The 23,647-nt window shown below is 41.8% G+C and overlaps 1 protein-coding gene across 1 annotated transcript in view; it reads right to left on the reverse strand.

Moving 5' to 3' along the window:
• Positions 1–9,640: 9,640 nt before the first annotated feature.
• The window catches only part of LOC129404384 (uncharacterized), a 45,919-nt gene continuing 31,912 nt past the window's right edge, over positions 9,641–23,647 (reverse strand). Inside the window, exon 2 of the mRNA XM_055136756.1 lies at positions 9,641–10,088. Within this exon, the coding sequence (XP_054992731.1) occupies positions 9,641–10,088 (448 nt within the window). The remainder of the gene's footprint in view (positions 10,089–23,647) is intronic.

Genomic DNA, 23,647 nt, shown 5'->3' on the forward strand with positions numbered 1-23,647 from the left:
TCGGGGGATGAGGGATACAGGAAGGGAATCAGCTCAGAGGGGGCCACAGTCACAGCCTGGCCAGGGCCGGCAGAGGCAGAACACCCAAAGGGGCGTCCACTGCACTTTACCAATCAGCACAAAAGTTTTCTTTCTTTTTTTTTTTTTTGCTTTTTGGGTCACACCCGGTGATGCACAGGGGTCACTCCTGGCTCATGCACTCAGGAATCACCCCTGGCGGTGCTCAGGGGACCATATGGGATGCTGGGATTCGAACCCGGGTCGGCCGAGTGCAAGGCAAACGCCCTCCCCACTGTGCTATCACTCCAGCCCCATGCACAAAAATTTTCTTTCAATGGCCTGGATCAGGCACTTCAAACTCTTACCAGGCCACAGTCTATAAAGATCTAAAATCACCCCAGTGAGCACCGCCAGTGAGCATGCAAAGCTTCAAGGCCCCGTGTGCAAGCCACAGACACCTCAGAATGACCACTGAGACAATGGGAAATAAGGAGGAGGAAATAATATAATTTAAAGCAGAATTTTTAAAAAATATATCTGAGATAACATTCCTGGCCCTTGCCCTGGCAGCCTTCGGTGCGGTGGACGCTCTCCAGACACGGCCGTGGGCAATGCCGGTGCTTGTTGTACTTCTTTCAGCTCCTTTTTTCTCCCACTGTTCCTTTATTCAATTTTGTTGCTCTCTTCCTTTGATATCAATTTTATAACATCGTGTTGTGACATAAGCAATTATATTAGCTGTAGCACAGGCCTTATAAATTAGCAGGTTGGAGTAAGAATTAATGACAATGACAGAAATTGCGAGATATTGTTGTAATGATAGAACAGGAGTAAAATGAACCACAAATGCCTGCAATTAGGTGACTTAGACTTTCAATATTATCTCTCCATCTCTTTGCCCGTGATCGATAGCCACCTGTCAGACTGGAGAGATTGAACAGCAGACAAGGGGCTTCCCTTGCAGACGGCCAGCCTGGGCTGGACCCCCAACTCCACAGGTGGTCCCCTGTGCCCTTCCAGAAGAATCTCTAAGCATAGAGGCAAAATTAAGCCCTGAATTCAACAGGGTGTGACTCAACTCCATAATTATGTCTCTATAATCTACATATTCATGTGTCTGTCACCCACTGATTTATTACCTATCTATGCATCTATAGGTTATCTAAGTAAAATATATATGATTTGTGGATTTACAAATTATCACTAAGCTTAAAGCTACCAGTATGTAAATTTTTACCATTGGGCATTGGCACATAAGTACTGGCAGGCTTATTTGGGGGCACATCCAGCAGTGCTCAAGGCTTCCTCTTGGCTCTGTGCTCAGAGATCACTCCTGGTAGTCCTGGGTACCATATTGGGTGTTGGGGATCGAGCCTGGGCATTGGCAAGGCAAGTGCCCTACCTCTTATACTATCACTCTGGCCTTAGGACCAGAAGTATTGGGGGTCATTTCTGACCACATTTTGTGGTGCTCAGAGCCCACTCCATGCCCTGTGCTCAGGAATCACTGCTGGTGGTGTTTGGGAAATCACACCGCACAAAAGATGGAAGTAGGGCAAGTCACATGCAAGGCAAGTGCTACTTAACTTCCGTTCTCTCTCCATCCCAGAAACACTATTTTTAAATAAACTTTCACGTTACATCATAGTATCTTCTCCAAGAACCCTAGATATGAATTCATCTTTGTTTTGTTTTTTTGTTTTTGTTTTTGTTTTTTTGCTTTTTGGGTCACACCCGGCGATGCACAGGGGTCACTCCTGGCTCTGCACTCAGGAATTACCCCGGCGGTGCTCAGGGGACCATATGGATGCTGGGAATCAAACCTGGGTCGGCCGCGTGCAAGGCAAACACCCTACCCACTGTGCTATCGCTCCAGCCCCTCATCTTTGTTTTAATGCAACATTGGCACAATGTGTTTGGGTGTAAATTTGAATATATGGCTGTTAAGTCATAACCAGAGTATTTTTTCTGAGGTCCAGGTTGTCTGGAGAGAATGGCTTTTTTTTTCTTGAATGTTCTCTCTATAGAGATCTATCAAAGAAATTGTGGTGACAAGTAAGGAGACAAAACTCAGAGAAAAAGCTTCATTCCCTTTTGAAAGTAGTGGAACAATTAAGCTGAAGTTTCTTTTTTTCCTTTGTGTGTAAATCGTTGATGTTTAGATATCTCTCAAAGTTTCAATGGAGTCTAAAGCAAGAAAGCAATCGGTCATAAACTCTAAGTATTATACTAACATAGACTACAAAAATAATATAATCTCATCATTTTCCTTACCAAAAAATATATAAATATAACATGTATACTCACCACAATTTTACACACACAAAACTCTATTTGGGTAAATATTTTTGAATGATTATCTAGGAGCCCGTTTTCTCAGCAGATCTCCAACCCCCAACCACCCCCAGCTTTCTTTTTACCATGGATACTTTGAAACCTTTATTTTTCCAGGAAGCTAACATGACAAACTCTTTGAACACACTACCAAAATAGGGTGTTTCAAAGACTGTTACACAGAAAATAGCAAAGGAAACATAATTTAGATCAATTTTAATAACATTTTTGCTTTATTATAATTATAAAATATGTTCAATGGCAGTTTCAAAATTAAATGAAAAATTGTTGATGACATATAAGCAGTCAGTGGATAATTGAAAAGGGACATTAGCTGAGTGGATTAAGTTATTAAAGCTAAAATGGCAGCGAGTTTTGTTTCAAAAATGTGATCTACTTTCATATCAGTGAACAAGGGCAGGAGAAAAATAGCAATGAGAAACAAGGAATTTTCTATGCAACTCTTCTATAGAAAAAATCTAATTTAAGAAAGGAATCTACTGGTTTCAGATTTTTAAAAATTAGCAAAAGTAGAATGAAAATCAGACGCCTGATTAATTTTGTACTTGTACTTGAAAATGACACGCTATTCAGTTAGAATATTAATTAGCAGTGAAAATCTCTATTTAAATCAAAGAAGAATGATGGCTATTGAGCTGTAATATTATTTGCCTTTATTTCTTCTTATTTAAGTTTGTTTTATGGAATTTTATGTGAGCAGCAACTTTTTTCATAATGACTGTAGCAAGTCCAGTATAATATTTATATTAAAATTGTAGTATTGGAGGTTGAATGCAATCATTTGACCTGTACTTCGGGCTAAAGAAAGCCCATGTCAGAATATATTCCAACAGAATAACAGTATCAAGATTTTTTTTTTTTAAGAAAACAGAGAAGTCCAGTCAAAGCAATAATCTCTAAATAAAATAACTTAAAATATTCCTGGAGACCATCAGGAATTTAACTTCTAAATTGTGACAAACACAATTTCTCTCTTTCTTTTGTTTCCTCTTTATTTTAACTGTTAATTTTATATATTTTCATGCATAGACAAAATGAATTTTAAATATTTTCGAATTCTTATTGAGACAAAATAAGGACTTTCATATATGTCAGTATCAAAAATGTTATTCATTTCATCATCACAATAAATCTAAATAGATATTTTTTCACTCATTCCAGAATGTGAAAAAGTTATGGGGCAGTTTAGTTTTCTGACTTGCTACTCAGAAGCAGAAAGGGTAGAAATAAATTGTTAGTGTTTCTCCTTAGACTCTCATTCACTGCTACACAGGTCATCTGTTCTCTGTCTGGAGCGTCCTCGGGAGCACTCTCGGGAGCACTCTCGGGAGCAATGGTCTTAATATGTGTCAGCCTCCCAAGAGTTCTGGTGTGCAAGCTCCCGATTGGCTTCCGTCAGAATTTTAAACCGAGAAAACTTCCAAATATGTATGCAGTCATTTGAAAGAATAATAAATTACTTGAATGTGAAAAAAATCAATATATTTTCTGACATTTAACTCTGATTTCTCAAACAAAAAATCAGCAGGAAGAAAGCTATTTCTATATTCTATCTTTAAATTTAAAAAAAAATATTTAATTGAATCACTGAGAGATAGACCTTAGACAAAGCTGTTCACAATTAGGTTTCAGTCATACAGTGATTCAACACCATCTCTCCACCAGTGAATTACCCACCACCTCGTCCCCAGTTCCCCCCATCGCCCCGATCTTTGTCGTACCACAGCCTGCTCCCATGGTTTGATGGCAGGCACTTTTCTTATCTCTCTCTCCCTCCTTTCCTCTCTCTCCCTCTCTCTCTCCCTCCCTCCCTCTCTTTCCCTCTCTCCCTTCCTCTCTCTCCCCCTCTCTTCCTCTCTCTCCCTCCCTCTTTCTCTCCCTCTCTCTCCCCCTCTCTCCCTATCTCTCCCTCTCTCACTCTCTCTCCCTCCCTCACTCTCTCTCTTTCACTCTCTCCCTCTTCCTCTCTCTCTCCTTCTCTCCCTCCCTCTCTCCCCCTTTCTCTCCCTCTCTCTCACTTTCTCACTCTCTCCCCGTCTCTCCCTCTCCCCCTCTCCCTCTTTCTCCCTCTCCCGCTCTCTCCCTTTCTCCCTCTCTCCCCTCTCTTTCTCCTCCCCTCCTCTTTTGGGCATTGTGGCCTGCAGTACTGATACTGAAAGGTTATCATGTATATCCCTTTACCTACTCAGCGCTCAGTTCTTGTCCACTGTGATCATTTCCAACTATTATTGTCATACTGGTCCCTTCTCTATCTAACTTACTCTCTGACCCCCCATCCCCTACACACACACTGAGGTAGATTCCAACCATTCCAGTCCTCCTGGCCCCTATTTTCCCTGGACTTTTGTCTTAGTCTCATGCTATATTTTTTACGTCCCACAAATGAATGCAGTCATGACACACCTGTCTCTCTCCTTCTGCCTCATTTCACTCAGCATGATACGCTCCAAGTCCATCAACTTACAGGTAAACTCCATGACTTTATTTTCCTGACAGCTGTGTAGCATTCCATTGTAGTAGATGTACCATAGTTTCTTTATCCAGCCATTCAGCCTTTATGGACATTCCTCAAAAACCTAAAAGTTGAGCTCCCATGTGACACACATATACCACTTCTGGGAATATACCCTGGGGCCCAAAACACACAAGCAGAAACACCATCTCCACTCCAGTGTTCTTTGCAGCACTATTCATTATAGCCAGAATGTGGAAGCAACCTGAGTACCCCCAAGAACATCATTCCATTTTTATTGAGACGCCATTATCTGCATACCGTTAATTCCAGAGTACAGTGTTCCAGCACCACCTCTGCCACCTCCACCATCTCAAATGCAACCAGTGTCCCAAAGTCCACTCCTGCCAGCCATCGCCACCACGCCTTGATCTCCTCAGCTTCAGACCAACTCTCAGGGTCTGCTGTCTTTGATCTTTTGCTATTTTCAACTATTTCTAATATTCCACATATGAGTGAGATCATTCTGTGTCTATCTTCTCTTCTTGGATGACGTCATTCACTATGACCCTCTAGTCTCATCCACCAACAGCAAAGGGCCCGATCTCATCTTTCTTATACCTGAGTAGCATTCCATTGCATGAATACTATAACTTTCAGCCTACTTGGGTCTACGTATTTTTATCAAGAAGAATGTCATACTGATTTTGTTATATCAGAAAACATGATTGATATGTCACATGAGAATTTAACATCACAAAACCTGGTAATTCAATTTTTATGCAAAAGAAATATGGGTATCACCTACAATAGAATATTATCTTCACTGATTATGTTGGTTCACTTATAATTATCAGATTCTACAAAAAGTAGGAAACTCATGTGTTCAAATCGCTGTTTCCTTTAGTAAATAGAAGACCTAGTAAAATAAAGGTAGAGTGAATTTACACAGAACAAGGAGATTTAAAAGAGCTAGCATTCAAATGAAATGGAAAAACATATAAAAATAGATTATTTAATATAGTGGGATTCAATATAGTAAAATTTATACTTCCTAGAAATGAAATTTTGAGATCTTTAAATAGTCCTATGTAGCAAAAATGCATACTAAGGTATTTAATGGTGAAATTATATGTGTGCATGTTCTTAAAGTGTTCCAATTTTGTATGACCTTAGGGATAGTGAAGAGTAAGGACAGTACATGATGATAGTTATTGAATTAAAATATTGGGTACAGAGGCTAGAGTGATAGCACAGCTGGTAGGGCGTTTGCCTTGCACACGGCTGACCCGGGTTAGAATCCCAGCATCCCATATGGTCCCCTGAGCACAGCCAGGAGTGATTCCTGAGTGCAGAGCCAGGAGTAATCCCTGTGCATCGCTGACCCAAAAAGCAAAAAATAATAATAATTATAAAATGAAATATTGGGTACAGGATTCTAGCGATATAGTACAGCCAGTAGGGTGCTTGCCTTGCAAACAACCAACCCAGGTTTGACCCTCGGCACCCCTTATAGTACCCCTACCCCCATCAAGAGTAGTGTTCTGGCACAGAACAACCAATTATCCAACAGCAACAACAAAAATTAAACAAGTATTGGCTAACTAGGCACCCTGTACTTGTGTATCTGCTTAACAACCTCTAAATTTAAAGGACAGCAAAAATACTGTAACATGCATTCCTGCTTCTATACATATGACCCAATGGAAAATTCAAAATAAAAATATGGAAGAAAACTTGCAACATAATGCTTTAAGCAGAATCCACTTGATATTACATAGTAGCAATCTATTAAGTTCATACTACGTGTTGACTGGGAAATGTGCACATCTTAATGGTTATTTTTAGCAAAATCCTTCAGTGCCTTTTTGGATCATCAATCAAGATCTAAAGTATAAAAATGTCCCAAAGTAACTGTGCTCAAGAAAATTAAATGCTGTTGATTGTTCTAGTAGTATGAGCAAAGTAAGCATCCGCGTGGGACTGCTTGGGACGAAGGTACAACCAATGGGCACGTTTGGGCTGTCTTGTAACATTTAATGGCATGATTAAATGAGATATTGAAAGCTTTGTCTAAGAGACGTTTCATTATTTTACGTGAGTAATAAATCTAAAAGTACAGAGAGGGAAAAACTGAGGGGGCAGTAAGAGGAGGAGGATGGCAAGAAGACGCTGACAGCTTGGCATCCAAACTGGAGCAGCCAAACCTAGCAGCCCGCCTGGCGCTGCTGGAGAGACAGGAAGCAGAGGAGGGCCGAGCCTGGCACGTGGCTGACCCAGGTCCAACCCTGGCACCACAGCGGGTTCCCTAAGTCCTCCCGGGGGAGCACTGAGTGCAAAGCCAGGACTAAGCCCTGAGCACTTCTGGGTGTGGCCTCCCACAAAAAACAAAAGCTGTGCCTGCCAGGGAGGCAGTGTGGGTGTGGAACATGGGACACTGAGGAGGGACTTGGCACGGGTGCTGGCACTGGGCTGGGTCATCACATCCTACACCTCAACTAGGTGTAAACTACGTGCTTGAATAGATTTTTAAATATGCTAAACGATAATTCTTAGAAGACTTCCATGGTTTAGTTTTAAAATTATTGTACCTTTTGCTTGACTGTTTAGCAGATGAGTGCATTTTATCTTTTCCATGAATACAGGAACACAAATAGAATCTGCCTTTCTAGAAACTCTGTCAAAGCTGATTTTTTTTTATTTCCTAGTCTTTAATTCCATGTGAATAAAGGGGAGGGGCCAAAATTCAGGTACATGGAGAGCTTGGTTGGTTCACAGGAGAATGGGCAGACATCAGCACCCGAATGCAAGGATGAATCTGTTTCCCTGAGTTGAGAGGGTGGACAGAAGTCTTCGGGGGATGAAAGAAATATAGCAGAGATTCATGAACATTTTCCTCTATGAGGGTTTCGAGTTTTGTGGCAATAAAGATGCGTTTACGTTATTTTGCTCTGAGTCATGAATTACAATTTGTTGCTATTTCTTCGCCAAACAGTAGACATTTACCTTGGTATTGAATCCTTTTATTCTGTATGGCAATCTAGAAAGTGAAAGTGTTTAAGACAAACGGTATCCCAGCGTAAGGCAGGTTACGGGAAGCCCAGAATCCATATTCTGAATTTAGTTTATAGTTAGTTTATGTTTATAGTATTCTTCTGAAATTGTATTTGTTTTATGATTTCATCCATCTTTTAATGAGAACTCTGAGAGGCTCTTTCAGGAATTGACGTTTCCCAAATACCATTCTAAAGCACAATATTAGCTGGCTCTTCTGTCAAGCTATATTCTTGTTACTATTTAAACTATACTCACCAAAATCACAGCTCAAAGTCCTTTTGCACACATTGATCATTAATTTTCTTGTTACAGAATGGAAACACGAAAGCACTTATAGACAGAATTTTTGTCATTGTTTTCTCAGAGCAACCAAAACAAATTTCACAGAGAGCTGCCTGACTGTGTTTCTCAGGGAGCACCTTCATGAATCACTAAGATTTGCAGTTCTCAAAGCCATCACTTGACCTTTCAGTTATATGCAACTTGACAACAAAGATGATTCAACAAATAGAAGAACATCCTCTTTAAGCGCTGTATACTATAACAGTATTTGGTTTTTTAATATCAGTGAGCCTTTACTTCAACAAGTGGTTAATGTTTGAAAATAATAGCTGCAGGAATGACCTTTTCTGCCTTCCATCCATCTCCAAAGGACAAACGTGCTAAATCCCACACCAATCCCAGAGCATAACCACTATCTCAAAAGCACAAACAATTAGACAATAATTCAGAGATTTTGATTTTGAATACCCCGTGTAAAGCAAATTAAGAGAATATTGTCTATGTATTCCAGGAGAAAACCAATTAAGTGAGCCATATAATGAGCAATGATGTTCTTTCACATCTGCCAGCAAAACCAATCAACTTAATCTATTATAGACTAGTATGCTTCAATTCAATATTTGATGTGGACGCCTTAAAACAAGAAATCATGTGCACACTGTAGATACTTGGTCATGTGTTTGTGAAGCAACAATTTCCAGAACTAATGTTCTTTCTAAATCAAACTGTTAACTTAGTCAACGCTTTAGATGCTGGGTCAGGTAGGAAGCAAGAGCATTATTAAGAGTCTGGAGTGTCTAGATGTTTATCTTACATTCCTATAGTATATTTCTTCCAAGTTAACTTTTGAAGTTAAATTGAGCTTTATCAATATCCACTGAGTTCCTCAACTTTGAAGTGTTGATATATTTTCCCTGAAAATTAGGGATGAAAGTGCTGGTAATTTGTTAATTACTTTTTAATGCAATTCAACTACTTATTATATTGACAAAATCTTGAGGTTGCTTTAGTTAAATATGTACCTATAGAAGAAATTACCATATTTAAATTATTTTGGAGGTACAAATAATGATTCACCAAGAAAACAGATTATTCTACCCGTAGGAATCCAAAATATATAAATCAGAGACATTTAAAATTAATGTTTTAGATACTGGGAACCAGATGGAGAGATGAAAAATTAAGTATACAGCATTCAGTCTTATAAGACATTAACACTTTTGTTCCTTGGAGCTTTCAAGAGTCATGGAAAATCCAGACTTCAACAATCAAAATAAGCCAAATAAGGACACATTAAGTTATCATTGACTCATTTGTTTAAGCAAACACTTTTATTGAGTGATGTGGCCTTGTGAGTAAATCCGCAGCAGCGAACATGCCGTATGGACCGATCTTCTCTCGCACTGTGTGGCTGGGGCTTGGGTCAGGAGTCGGACCCGCGTGGAGGGCACGCACAGCACTACGCTCTGACGGGAACGTTGGGAGAAAGCCAGGTCAAGGGCACTGGAGGAAAGACGACTCAGAGGGAGCCACAGCACACAAGGGGGCAATAAGGACAGGGCACGGGACCAGGCCCCCCGGGCCAGGCCAGCTTTCTGAGGCCACCGTGCCCAGCGCTCCACACACCGGGCAGGCAGTGCCAGGGCTCAGAGCCCGGCCGGGGCCCCCTCCTCCCGGGAGCCCACGGGGACGGCACCAGGCCCCCTCTGCTGTGTGTGTGCCCCCAGCAGTAGCCGTCGGATGGAAGCTGATGAAGCAGGTGGGCCACTGTCCTCGCAGGAGGGACAGCCAGAGGGGGCGGGGGTCCCAGTCGCTAGCCGGGCTTTGAGAGTGCACAACGTCGCTTCCTCCCCTTCCAGCTGCTCCTTGGCCTCTTTGCGCAAAACACAGCGTCATTTTCCTCCGCGGTAAATGCCGCCCAAAGCCCAAGAGGAACTGGAGCCTGGAACATGCGACTTTGTTAAGGTCCGTCCCTGGGGGAGCACTGGAGCGGAGTCTGATTGGACTGCTAATGGGCCCTCTGGCTGAGAAGGCCCAGTGCTGGCCGCCCTCCTCCCCGTCTCCCAACTCAGCCCTGCCCAGAGGCCCTGGGCTCCCCAGCAGGGGGGATGGATGCTTCCTCTCCCCCAGGAGAGAAGGGGACCAGGCATCAGGAAACGGGCAGCAGGACCCCCGCCGCCCCAGGCCATCTCTGCTCCTCTCTCCAGTTGCCTCTTTCCTCTCCACCCTGCTTTCCCCTCCCGGGACTCCGGAGTCCTCTGGGCTGGAGCTGCTGACCTTACTCTGTCTCACGGGAGCGGGCCTGATGAATAGGGCCTTTTCAATCTGCTCTCTGTGCTCCCTCCTCTCTGCCAATATTAGAATTTGACAGAAATTTGGGAGCTGGCTCGAAGCTGGCAGGACAAAGCAATGCAGACCATATTTCTTTGTTATTTGTGCTTAATATATTGTTGGCAGCCCTGTCTGGTTCAGGTTCTTGGCAGGATTTGGTCTCTCTTCCCCTGGCACACTTCCCTCATTTTTAAACACTCGGGGAAATTTATGTAGAGAGCTTTGAAATAGTCCATTTTTAGACCAACAGATGTAAGACTCACCAGCTGACCCCGCTGCCTCAGGCAGCCAAGAAGCAAGGTCTCCGTCATCGTCAATAGTCAATGAAATGCAAATAGATGGGAATCTGCACAACAGAGTAGACTTGCAACTTTGATAATATTTCTCAAGAAACGATTAAGCCTTCCAAAGGCACTTGTGTGAGCGCGGAGAATGTCACAGCGAAATAGTTGGCGAGAGGCTCTGAGGAAGCGAAATCCGCTTAGCAAAATGCAAACCGCATCAAAATGCAGACGGGCTCGGCCACACAGAAGCTCAGAGAGCAAACTCAATTATTTGCTTAATTCCATTTTAGCTCATGGAAATGAAAGTATGTGACGAATAAACTGGAAGAAGCGGCTCCCGGCAATCAAAGTGGCCAGTGTCCCGGGCGGGCTGTGGGCAGCAGCTGCTCTGCCCGCAGCTCGGAGCCCACTGTCCGGTGCAGTTCCCACAGAACCCAGGCTGTGACTGCATACAAGCCGGGGATTTAGCTTAACCACGACTGTTCTGTGGCATAGAAGGGGTTTCATCCCGAACACAAATGCCCACCCTCTATTCCTACAGCACACATTCCTCTGGATGAACAGAACATTCAAGAAAGAAACAGAGGTTTGGCCAAACCCGTTACAATGGAAAGTCCATCAGGGAAAGCGTTTACTGCCGTCTGTCCCTGCCTCAGCCTCGCATACAGGATCCTCCTCTCAGACATAGACTGTGCGGCTGGACGTGGCCCCCGTGCGGGGACCCTCCAGGACACCAACATGTCCCCCAAGGAATCCACATCAGACTTTAAAAGCTGAGTTGGGGAGGCCTGAAGAGACGGAACAGTGACCACCAGGCTTCCGCTGGAGCACCCGTCCCCTCACCACTCCCAAGCACTGCAGGAATGATCCCTGAGCACATAGCAGGGTGTACGTTAATGCAGAGCGGGCTGTACGTTTAAGAAGGCAATGTTTGTCTCTTCTCTCAGGTATCAGTTGCATAAGTCACGAAAATTAAAATCAACATGTGTGCAAGCGTTGACTGGCAATGGGACAATTCTTGAGTCAGTCGTTACACACTGGCCGTGTCCCCAGAGTTCTGCCACGGGCCACGGGCCACGGGCCACGGGCAGGGCTTACCCCAAGGCTGGGCTGTGCCATCGCAGTGGCACACACCCTTCAAGGCCCATTTATGGATCCATATCAGCTATATCAGAGTCTCCTGTATCTCAAATCAATAGCACAAGGATGTGATTAACACTTATTAAAGTAACATTGTTCACCTCATATCCCTTCATTCTCGGCAATGGAAAACAAATTATCAAATGCTTCCTTTCCAGCAGGTCCGACTTTAGATGGGAGAAACTCCAAATAATAATAGTGAGGTTTTTTTGTTGAAATATTGAATGTAATCAAAGTAAAGTGAAAGTAAAGTGAAATTTATCAGTTACACAGGCAGGGTGGGGGGCTGGGGAGGTGGGGGGAGGGGGGAGGTATACTGTGATTCTTGGTGGTGGAATATGGGCACTGGTGAAGGGATGGGTGCTTGAGCATTGTATAACTGGGACTTAAACCTGAAAGCTGTGTAACTTTCCACATGGTGATTCAATAAAAGAATAAATTTTAAAAAATAAAGTAACATTGGTTATGCCATTACACAGGTGTTAGATGTCTGGCATTAACACTCAAGATATACATATGCCAAATTACGATTCAATAAAAACTGCTTCCAATCTACCACCAAATAATTCCTTGACAGGATTTGCTCCGTCCATCCATCCTGTCCTCTGATGATTTTTACTTTGTTCTGCTCATTTTTTTCCTTTTAGTCAAGTTTCAGGTGTATAGCTATGTATTTTGACAGTTGTTTATTTAAAGTGGTTTTATCAGAACATACACAATAACTTTTCCCCTGCCTGGAAAAGTCAAAAACATTTATTACCTAGGACTTTAAAAAATCACTCCCCAGGAACTAAACAAAAGGTGGCCCAATTCAAGTAACTATGGAAAAATAAAGTAAAAATTAAGTTTTGTTTAATAAAATCTTTATCAATATGCTAATGTACTATTAGTATTACAGGGTACTTATGCTACAACTTTTTTTTTTTTTTTGCTTTTTGGGTCACACCCGGCAATGCACAGGGGTTACTCCTGGCTCATGCACTCAGGAATTACTCCCGGCGGTGCTCGGGGACCATACGGAATGCTGGGAATCGAACCGGGTCGGCCGCGTGCAAGGCAAATGTCCTACCCGCTGTGCTATTGCTCCAGCCCCTATGCTACAACTTTAACTGTGGGTAGGTAGTATCTCCAAATGATCAGATCATGGAATAATTATTTTTTGGAATAAATTTTTATGTATTCCAGGTTGTTATTCACAAATAAGTATTTACTGTAAGTTGTAGTTAATATCTCACTCACTCAACTGGGTAAGCTCTCTCTCGAGTCTGCTAAGACTCAGTGGAGATTGTTTACCAGGCAGGGCGAAGGCCTGGCTCAGCTCTTCACCGTGGGCAGTGTCCTGCCTGTGTCTCTCGCAGCCTCCGATTATTGGGAGGACGAGGAGAGAATGATCTGTGTTTGCATACATGCGGACTGGTGCTCTCTCAAAGACTTAGCCACTAGTAGTAGACAGGAAATTTTGGGTTTTCAGCCCCATCATCTTCAGGATGGAGGAGAGGCGAGAAAAGCAGCAGTGCCTTCTGACGGGAGAAATGTGGCCGCTGTTGCTTAGATCTGCCTGTGTCCACACAGTAAACGTAAACGGACTTCATAAAGGGTAAAACCTACATTTATTAGCTAATTTTGCATGGCAGAAATTTTAGAGGAGAGTACATAACTGTGACAGAAGAGGTGAGAGAGAGAGACATAGTTTGTGTGTGTGTGAGAGAGACAGAGACAGAGACAGACAGACATTCACGTAGATAAAGTATTAAAGTAAGGTTTACGGGAGCTATTTTCTGAATTTGAATACAAACACATGTTCCAGCTCAAAGCATTCAACCTCTTTAGACTAGTGTGTGTGTGTGTGTGTGTGTGTGTGGTGTTTGTGTGTGTGTCTGTGTGCCTGTCTGTGTGTGTCTGTGTGTGTCTGTGTGCATGTCTCTGTGTGTGTCTGTGTGTCTCTGCGTGTGTGTTTCTGTGTGTGGTATGTCTATATGTGTGTGTCTGTGTGTCTCTGTGCTGTGTGTGTGTCTGTATGTGTGTCTGTGTGTGGTGTGTCTGTGTGTGTCTGTGTGTTTTAGGGCCACATCAGTGGTACTCAGGGCTCACTCCTGGCTCTGTACTCAGGCGTCACTCATGGTAGGGCTTGGAGGACATCCTGTAGGGGGTACCGGAACTCAAGCCCAGGTCAGCCATAAGCAGACAAGCATCCTGCTCATAGCAATCTCTCCCCACCCCCAGCAAAAGGGCGGTGGAAGACCCCTTCTGCCCCAGAACACAGACACGTTCTGGCTCCAAGCATTCAGCAATTGGCCTCTGCACCCGTCTCCTCACTCAGTGTGTGTTGCGTTCCAGCTCAGACTGCAGACTCCGGGCTCGGAGCATGCAGAGGAAGGTTCCCACCTCTGGTGGTCCAGACAGCGGGAGTGACCCTGCCTCCTCAGGGTCAGTGCTAGAAATGAGGCTGACAGATTAGACCTCAGGACTCGAGGATGCTCATGTTTCAGGGGCCTGAGGAGGTACCAGAGCAGGCGCTACAGAAAGTGCCTGGAAACCATCAGTTCCAACCTCAGTGCTTGTGATCCTGGTCCCGTGCACTCACTGCGAGTGAAGACAGGAGGCCAGGATGGGGGACAGGGGAGAGGCCTAGACAATGTGCGCTCCCCTCTGAGGGGTTAGAGCCAGGGCCAGCGGGGCAGGAGTGTCCCCTCACAGGAGGAGCCTCTTGATCGTCTCCATTTCATGTCCTCAGAAATACCCATTCACACGGCAGTTACGTCAACCAAAGCCCCACATCAGTAATTCCACAGTGCGTGTATGTCCGAAAGCCGGCGTGCAAGGCAAGCTCCTCACCCCTCTACCCTGCCCTGCCTCAGATCCGCATGTTCCTGGGAGGTTTCCAGAAGAGCTTTTCTTCCTCTGTGTGCAGCCCCTCCAGAGAGCAACTCTCTTCCCCTCCTTCTGTTGCAAGTAGCATTCATAAGTGCTCAATTGTGGTAGGTTCCGGAACTTGAAAAACGAAGACCTCGGCCAGAATTGGCCCTGGAAGCAGGTGGCCATGTGGGAAATAGACTCGGACCTCAGGGTTGTAGATTTGGGTCCTGACTGTAGGACCCCCGAGTAATACGAGCTGCACCTCTGTCAGGCTCAGAGCACAGCCCCAGAGCTGGCCAGAGGAGCCAAGGATGCTATTCTACCCAGAGGTGCAGAGTCAGGCTCCCGCTGAGCCAGGAGCCAGAGCCAAAGCAGGTGACGCGGGGAGTGCTGGAGGCACCAGGGCTAGCTCGGGGTCTGGGGGAGGTGACAGAGGGAGGGGTCCAGAACAGCAGAGAAACCAGGTCGGCAAGTGGGCTCGGGGTACTCGGGCAATAGTGACTTGCCTGGGCAGCTTGGAAGTGATGGGAGCACCCCTGCCAGCTGCTCCTGCTGACAGTGCTCTTTCTTGCCTGCTCGTCCCACACAGCACTGATGGGAGCACTTTCCCGGAAGAGCATCTCAGCAAGAGCTGGGGAAACAGCGCAGGGCACTGTGGGGGTGTACACCCAGACCCCCTTCTCTGTGGAAGGAACAGCTCCCAGTTACAGTGAATTTGCTGAGTTTGTTCGTTATCCCAGAATCACAGACTGTTTGGACTCACACAACTTGCAACTAGATGTAATTCAGCAACTGGTTGCAATTAATGTCGGGTTATTTTAATTTATGTGCCTGTGTTTTATCTCCATTCATCTTTAACTTTACATGCTTCCCAAAGCACAGCCCACCCTAAAATGTATTGAATAAAAATGGATTTATATGCATTTGGCAAGAAAAGCAAAATTTTCTTCTTGTATTATGCAGCTTCCATGAAAACAGTTGTAAGTGCTGTATTATACTTAGTGTAGCAGGCAGGCAATTTTTCAGACTAATTTTCAGCCACAGCATGCAGCTTGCACTGGGTTTGGAATGCGTATTGACAGATGCCTGATTCTTTCTAGTCCCGATGAATAGAACAGGTTGTCATAACAAATTACTATCTTCGTGAACAGATTTTAAGCCAAAAAAAAAATCCAATAGAAAAAAATGTCAATGATTCTTGGCTTTTCAGTATATAAAAAAGAGATCAATAGCATTTTTTAAGTGACCATGTGTTACACATACTACAGGCATGTCTCATACAATCATGTCAACTTGGAATTCCCCCAATATTTTTCTATGAGAAAATGAACAACAAATATTTTTATTTTTCTTTCTTCCTATGTGTATTGTATATCCATAAAAATAACTTAGCCAGTGATACAAATTAAAATGCAAACAATAGAGTAAGTTATATTTGATTAATTGAATGCTACTGTTGTTCTGGATAAGGAATTTGATTGGCTGTTTCCTTTCAGATATAATCTTAGTTCGGTAGACCAGTCTCACTTTCTGCTGTTCCTAAACGTTTGTTATTTTGTTAATATGTTCTTTATATATGACATATGGAAGAGGTTATTGTGCTTTTGTCCATCTCCTTTTGGTCAATTTCATTCAGCATGAAAATGCCCAGATAATCCACATAACAGCAAAATACATGATTTTATCTTTTTTATTGCCATGTAATATTCTTTTGTTTGTATGTATATGCCACAGGGTTTCTTAACCAGTCATCTGTTCTTGGACATTGAGGTTGTTTCCATATACTGGCTATTGAGAATGGTGCTGCAATGAACATAGAATAAAAAAAATTCTGAAGAAAGAAGTTCTTTTGGAGGGATACTGGGAACATTGGTGGAGGGGACAGGGCACTGGTGGAGGGATATCAACAAAATACAAACATGAAAGTTCATAAGTTTGTAACTGTAACTCATGGTGATTCACTAATAAAAAAAAGATTTAAAAAAAGTTCTTTTGGGGTAGTTTTCAAAAAGTCTAATTATTGAGTCATATGGAAGCTCACTTCTTAGGTTTTTTTTTTTAAAAAGTGTCTAAATTGTTTCCCTGAAAGTTTGAACCAGTCAACATTGCCATGAGCTGTAAATGAGTGTTACTTTTTGCTCACATCCCTGCCATATTTATGTCCAACTGGTGTGAGGCAGTTTCCATTGTTTTTATTTGTATTTCCTGACTGTAAGGCACACAGAGAATTTCTCCATTGGCCGTCTGGGTGCCTTCTTTGAGAAAGTTCGTATTCATCATTTATTCTCATTTTTGATGGAGTTGATTTTTTTCCTATAAGTTTTACAAATGCTTTATAGATTTTTAAATTTTAGTTTTGTTATGATTTTATAAAGTAGTTTACAATATTTGATTACATTTAATATTTGAACATTAATCCCACCACCATTACACATTTCCACCACCATATTTGCATATTTCCATCCAGAACCACAACTCTTGCCACAAAGCAGAACCAAAATTATTTATTTTGTGTTGTTTGTTATGAATAAGTGGCTGAAAATGCTCCAAAAAAACTTTCCTTAGAGGAGAGTATGTAAGATTGCTGCATTTTATGCAGGGGCCATTAAGCCCTTCTATAAGAGATTACTAATATGTTGTTAAGGGTTGAGTCTTGTGTACATATATATATACATATGTACACACACACATATATATATATGCTCAAGCTAATTGATGAACAATGGGACAACAGTGCTACAGTGATATATATATATATATATATATATATACAGACATATGTATGTCTGTAAAAATATTTTTTCTTTTAAGATTGGTTGCCTTCTACTTTAAACCCCACCAAACATGGCGTACAACTCTTGGAGTACGAGAGGCGTGAGGTATGAGATGTCCAGAAGTAGATTCACTCATGTGTGAGGTTGTGCCTGATCGTGGAGAGTGGCCCTGAGCATGGCAGCAGGTGGTCCTGGAGGGTTTTGGCTGCCAGAACTGGGTTCATTGGGGCGGGGAGGGGTCTCACCCGCCCCCTTCCGGGGTGCCCAGAATGAAACAGCCCTGCGCAGGGGCCGGCAGCATGCCTATGGAAGTCTGGTGTTATGCTCTCCTTCGAGAGAGAAGGACAATGAGTCTCTGAGTCATGGCCATGGATGAGATCATCTGGCGCCAGCCAGAGGTGGCTTGTGCTGATAGGAACTTTTTGTCAGATGAGTGAGGGGGTAATATATTCTCTCAGTCTTTGTGATATTCTTATTCTAATCATGACTTCTTTTGCAGGGCAGTATTTTGTAATTTCATTACTCCTAATTATTTAACTTTAATTCATTTGCTTGGTCAATGGCAGTGAATTGTTGAAGATGCCTATAGGTTCAATGTCATGAATGGATCTATGGTTAAGTCAATAGAACTTTGCCAAGCTGACTCCCAGGTTCTTGGTACTTTTCAGATGAAATTGTGACTGAAATTGATTTTTATCTGTCCTCTATTTCATTGTTTGCATATTGAAATTCTAGAAATTTCTGCCTGTTGAATTTTTAACCTTCCATATTAATGTATAAGTTTGTTTCCAGGACATTTTTTTAGCAGAGTCTCAAGTCCTCTAACTGTTGTGTAATGCTATACCCAATGGTGATCATTTGACGTCTTTTCCAATCTGGATGCCTTTAACAGCATTTTCCTGCCAAATTGCTATGTCAAAGATTTATCTCGAGATGGGGGGAGCAGAACTGGCCCTGCCTCCTGCCCAAATGAGACCCTGAGTGGTCACTCACAAACACCTCCCCTGGTCCTGAACAGCCATGATCCCTGAGGCACACAAACCAATCTTGGAATGCAGCGGCTGCTGGCAGAAATACCTCTGGACTTAATACCAGAATCCGAAAACTGGGCAACTGCTTTCGCGTCCATGCAACATCATATGCTCTTTGTTATCGACAATACAAAACATATGATCTAATGATGCCATTCCAACAGGTCCGACTGTTGGGGGAAAAACTCCAAATAATGATAGTGAGTTTTCTGTCAAAAATTGAATGTAATCAAAGTAGGAGAGAGTAAAGTGAAAATCATCTGCCACACAGGCAGAGGGGGAGTGGGAGGGGGGGTATGCTGGGGTTCTTGGTGGTGGAACATGTGCACTGGTGAAGGGATGGGTGTTTGAGCATAGTATGACTGAGACTTGATCCTAAAAGCCCTGTAACTGTTCTCATGATGACTCAATTAAAAAATTAATAAATAAATAAACTATTTTTAAAAAAAGGAAATAGAAATGCCGAGTACAGAAGCAGCCTCCGGCCAGCAACAGCCTTTCTAGGAGAAAGCTGGGGGTCACAGCGACAGCGGGCTCTCCCCAAGGCCAGATAATCTCAGGGAGCAAGATCTTCGCTTAGCAAGCGTTTCTTGAGTGGTAGTGCCTTAAAATAAACTCAGTCTCTTTCAAAAGAAAAAGAGTACTACATTGAGTAATAGAGGTCAGAGTAGTAGACAAACTCGACTTAAAACCTGATTATAGAGGGAAGGATCTCACTTTATTTTTCTGTTTGGTATGATGCTACTTGTGGGTTTATAGCAAATGGTTTTAATTATATTTAGGGAAGTTTCTTCTACCCTCAGTTTATTGAGAGTTTTTATCATCAGTGGGTGTTGGATCTTGTCAAATGCTATATCTGCAACTGCTGTTATAATTATATGATTTTAATTTCTCTTTATATGAAGTGTAAAGTGCTTTAATTATAATTTATAATAAATTATATACAAATTATAATTCTCTTTATATGAATTATATATAGTGTATTACTTTTATTGACTTGTGTATAGTGAACCACCCGTACATCCTACTTGGCCATACTATGTGATCTTTTGATGTGTTGTTGGATTCAGTTTGCTAATATTTTTTTAAGAATTATTGTGTCTGTATTTGTCAGGGATATGGGTCAATAGTTTCCTGATTTAGGGGTGTCTCTATTTTCTTTTGTTATCAGGGCAATGTTTGACTGATAGTAACTAGAAGAGTTTCTGCTTCTTTGACTTTCTGGAAGAGCCTGTAAAGGATTGGTAGTAGATATTCTTTAAAGGTTTGAAATAACTTTCTAGTAAATATCTGGACTCAGACTTTTCTGGAGGGGATGAGCCATATGGAGACTTTTGATTAACACTTCCATTTCTTGAGTATTTGTTTATCTAATCAGATGCTCTATTTCCTTTCTCATCATCTTTGGATGGTTGTAAGAGTCTGAAAACTAATCCATTTCTTCTAGGTATAACTTAAATACCGCAGCTGCATTGTGAATATATCCCATGAGTTTCTTCTACGATCACTGCCTTGCTTCACACTCTGGCCATAATGTGAAGCTATGTTTTGTTGCTCTATAAAGAGCTTGCTCTTTTTATTTACTATCTACCCACTTATGGTCAAGAAAAACAAAAGTTTTATCTTTCCCACATGTGTTTGGAGATATCCCACAAAACTTTAAAGGATCCAATATAGCATATGAGTCTCATGAAGGGTTATCTCTAATTAGTCTGAATTTTGCAAAAATATATTTAACAGGTTTCAAGATTGAGTAGTGTCCAAAAATGACTAGAAGAAAAAGAATTTCAGTCCATCTCTTCATATTCTGTGTTTTAAGAGTTTCTCATATAGACAAAATGCAATGGACTCATACTAGATCCAGTGTGAACATCTTTGTCTTCATGGACTTGTTGAGTTCAGTTACACCATTGCCAAAACAATTGTATTTAAAGATGTTTTTAACTAGTTGTTTAATATTTGTCTACATATTTTGTTCCAATTTTTATTCTCCCTTTTTGTTACAAAATACATATTTTTGCATATTCATTTTGTTTCCTTTATTGACATTTTAGCTACATTTATTTGACTTTCTTTTCTAGTAATTTCTCTAAGGATATCAATATGTTCCTTTAATTTATTACAGTACTATTTGAATTACTTCAGATAAAATAGTAAAGTACTGACTGGAATATACTCTGTGTGAATAGAGACATACCTTAACACTTATTGCTATATTTATTATATAAGCATTTTTAATTGAAAAAATGCACTTATTTTTAATTGAGACACCATTTTTTAAAGTTTTGTTCTATACCTGGGTATGCTCAGGGCTTACTCCTGGGGATCAGATCTGACTTGGCTTCATTCAAGGCAAGCTGAGCTTACCCCCTGTACAGTCTCTCCACCCATGAGACAATTTTTCCCCTTGAATTATCACTGTATTATAACATTGTCTAAGTTCCAGGTGCACATCATTGAAAATCAACATTTGAACATTAGGTTCATCGCTAAAGCTCAATTCTGTTCTTCAATATAAAAGTTATCTTTCATATTCATTTTTTCATTGCTGAGTAGTATTTCATTGTATATATAAACTACTGATCTTTCTCACTTTATTGCTCAGTATATACTTATACCCTTTTCACTTTGGGGCTGTTGTAAGTAATGCAACAGTTAGTATAAGGCTGCTATGTGTTTTAGAATGAATGTCTTTTTATTTGGAGAAGACGTGGGGCATAAGTGAGATAATTGCATATTTCCATGATTTTAAGTTTGAGAACTACATGTTTGGCTCTCCTGACTGAATGCACTAACTCATAACCCCGCAAATTACTTAGTGAGATGGTTTTAGCACTAGCATTACCAGCCAAAGCATCTGGCTTTGCTTATTTACGAGATCCCGTGGGGTAGGCTGGATCAAGAATACAGCGGGTAGGACACTTATCTTGCATGTGGCTTAACAGGGTTCCATCCCCACCCTGGGACTGACATTGAACCCTAGGAGTGATCCCTGAGCACCTAGCCAAGAATGAGCCCTGTACACCACCAGGTATGGACAAAAAGGGAAAAAAAAAACTTAAAAAAGAAGACTCATGGTACTCCAAATGCCACTATGGATCATTTACTTCAGGAGAGGGATAAAATATAGCAAAGTTATCGATATGAGGGTATTTTTTGCTTTCATGGCTTTCATGAGGACTGCATGGGCCCTGCTATTCTTCTCTGTCCAAAACTTCACAAAATGTGATGCCCTTTTGTTTGAATTGCTAATATAGGCAAGGAAATCTCAAAATAGCACCCCAACCAGTGTGTAAACCATGAATTTCATTTCACAAACTGCTCAAGCATCCCTTGTAACCATGATCACAAAAAAACACAATAAGCAAAATTTTATTTATAGCTGAACACTAAACTACAAGATTGAGTAATTTCTGATTTTTATATGTGTTCTGAGGATAATTTTCATTTTATTATTCAGTTCCCTTGCCTGGATGAAAACTGAAAAATATAATTAACAAGAGTTTATAATGAGATATCTCTACAGTGGCATTCTGCCTGGATGTATGTAGTTCTGTCATTGAGCAACTATTTTGTAAAATCTGATACTAAACTTTTGAATCTCATTAGTTCCACCATCTTTCTGTATACGCAATTTTATCCTAAAGTTTATAACTATTCTTTCTTTTTCCACTTATTTTGTTTAACATGCCTGGCATTGCTGTCATACACTCAGGGCTTACACCTGCCTCTAATATCAGGAATTGCTCTTAGTGGGCTCGGGTACCATAGAAGGCGTCAGGAATCAGACCTATTCCTGATAGGTCTATCTGCTGTATTATCGCTCCAGTCCTGGTTTCTAACTATTCCTTAAATCCTGAACTCTACCTCAAACTTATATGGGTAATAAATTTCACCTCAGAAGCCATGGTATTGTGGGAGTTTCCTTAGAGAAAAAAAATGAAAAAAATTGTAATTGTTACTAATTCCTGGTACAAATTTCAGAAGTAAGCACTTCTATAATTCCTCCCCATTTCTTTTTTATGTGTCAGTTCTTTCAAAGAGGGGAAGGGAGAGTCAGAGACAGAGACAGAAACAGAGATAGGCAGAGATCACAGTTACCTACAGAAACAGAACCAACAATATGTTAGCTGTGAAATTATTTTGATAATCTTTCCCTTTATCAGAAGCCCTTCAACCTTATCTTTGATTGGCATCATTCACCATAAGGGTAGGAGATAATGCCAAGGGCCCACCGAAATGGAAAGCAACCCAAGTGCTCAACAAAGGATGACTAAAAATAAATAAATAAACAATTTCTGATGTATACCCAGTGGAATACTACTCAACTCTGAAAAATATAAAATCTTGCAGGTTGGATGGATCTGGAGGATGTCGCGCTTAATGAAGTGAGTCAGAAAGAAAAAAAAGGAGAGAAAATAACCTCTCTCATATTCAGAATCTAATGAAATATAGCAGAAATTTGATAATCCCCAATGGAAACAAACCTCGAGATATGGTCAATGAACCTTTAAATTTAGGATGCAGAGTGGAGTGTGGAGAGTGAAGTGAGGACCTAGGGATAATGATGGAGGGATTGTGGCACTCTTGGGTAAACGGCACAGCAGCACTGCAAGAGTAAGACAACCTTACTGGTCAAACTGTAACCCAGGACAGTGCAATGCAAACTGATTTTTTTAAATGGTGGTTATTTTGCATTGTAATTTTGTACACCAATGCCAAAAAATGTAGTCCACAGAGATGTGCATTTGCCTCTATCCTCCCAGCCGTGGCTCTCCGAGAGGGGTGCAGGAGGCTGAAGGTTTGATCACAGGCCCTCCTGCTGACCAGCCACATAGGCTCTTTCGTTCTGCCAAGACCTCTTATAAAATGCAGCCTCCTGCATGTAAATCCTGTGCACCAGTCTTGGAGCTATCTGCCCAGCGATGGCACAGCAGTAGGGCATTTGCCTTGCACGCAGCTGACCTGGGTTCAATTCCTCCACCCCTCTCGGAGAACCTGACAAGCCACTGGGAGTATCCCACCTGCACGGCAGAGCCTGGCAAGCTCCCTGTCGCGTATTCAATATGCCAAAATCAGTCACAA

Source organism: Sorex araneus, chromosome 4, assembly GCF_027595985.1.
Source record: "Sorex araneus isolate mSorAra2 chromosome 4, mSorAra2.pri, whole genome shotgun sequence".
Classification (NCBI taxonomy): domain Eukaryota; kingdom Metazoa; phylum Chordata; class Mammalia; order Eulipotyphla; family Soricidae; genus Sorex; species Sorex araneus.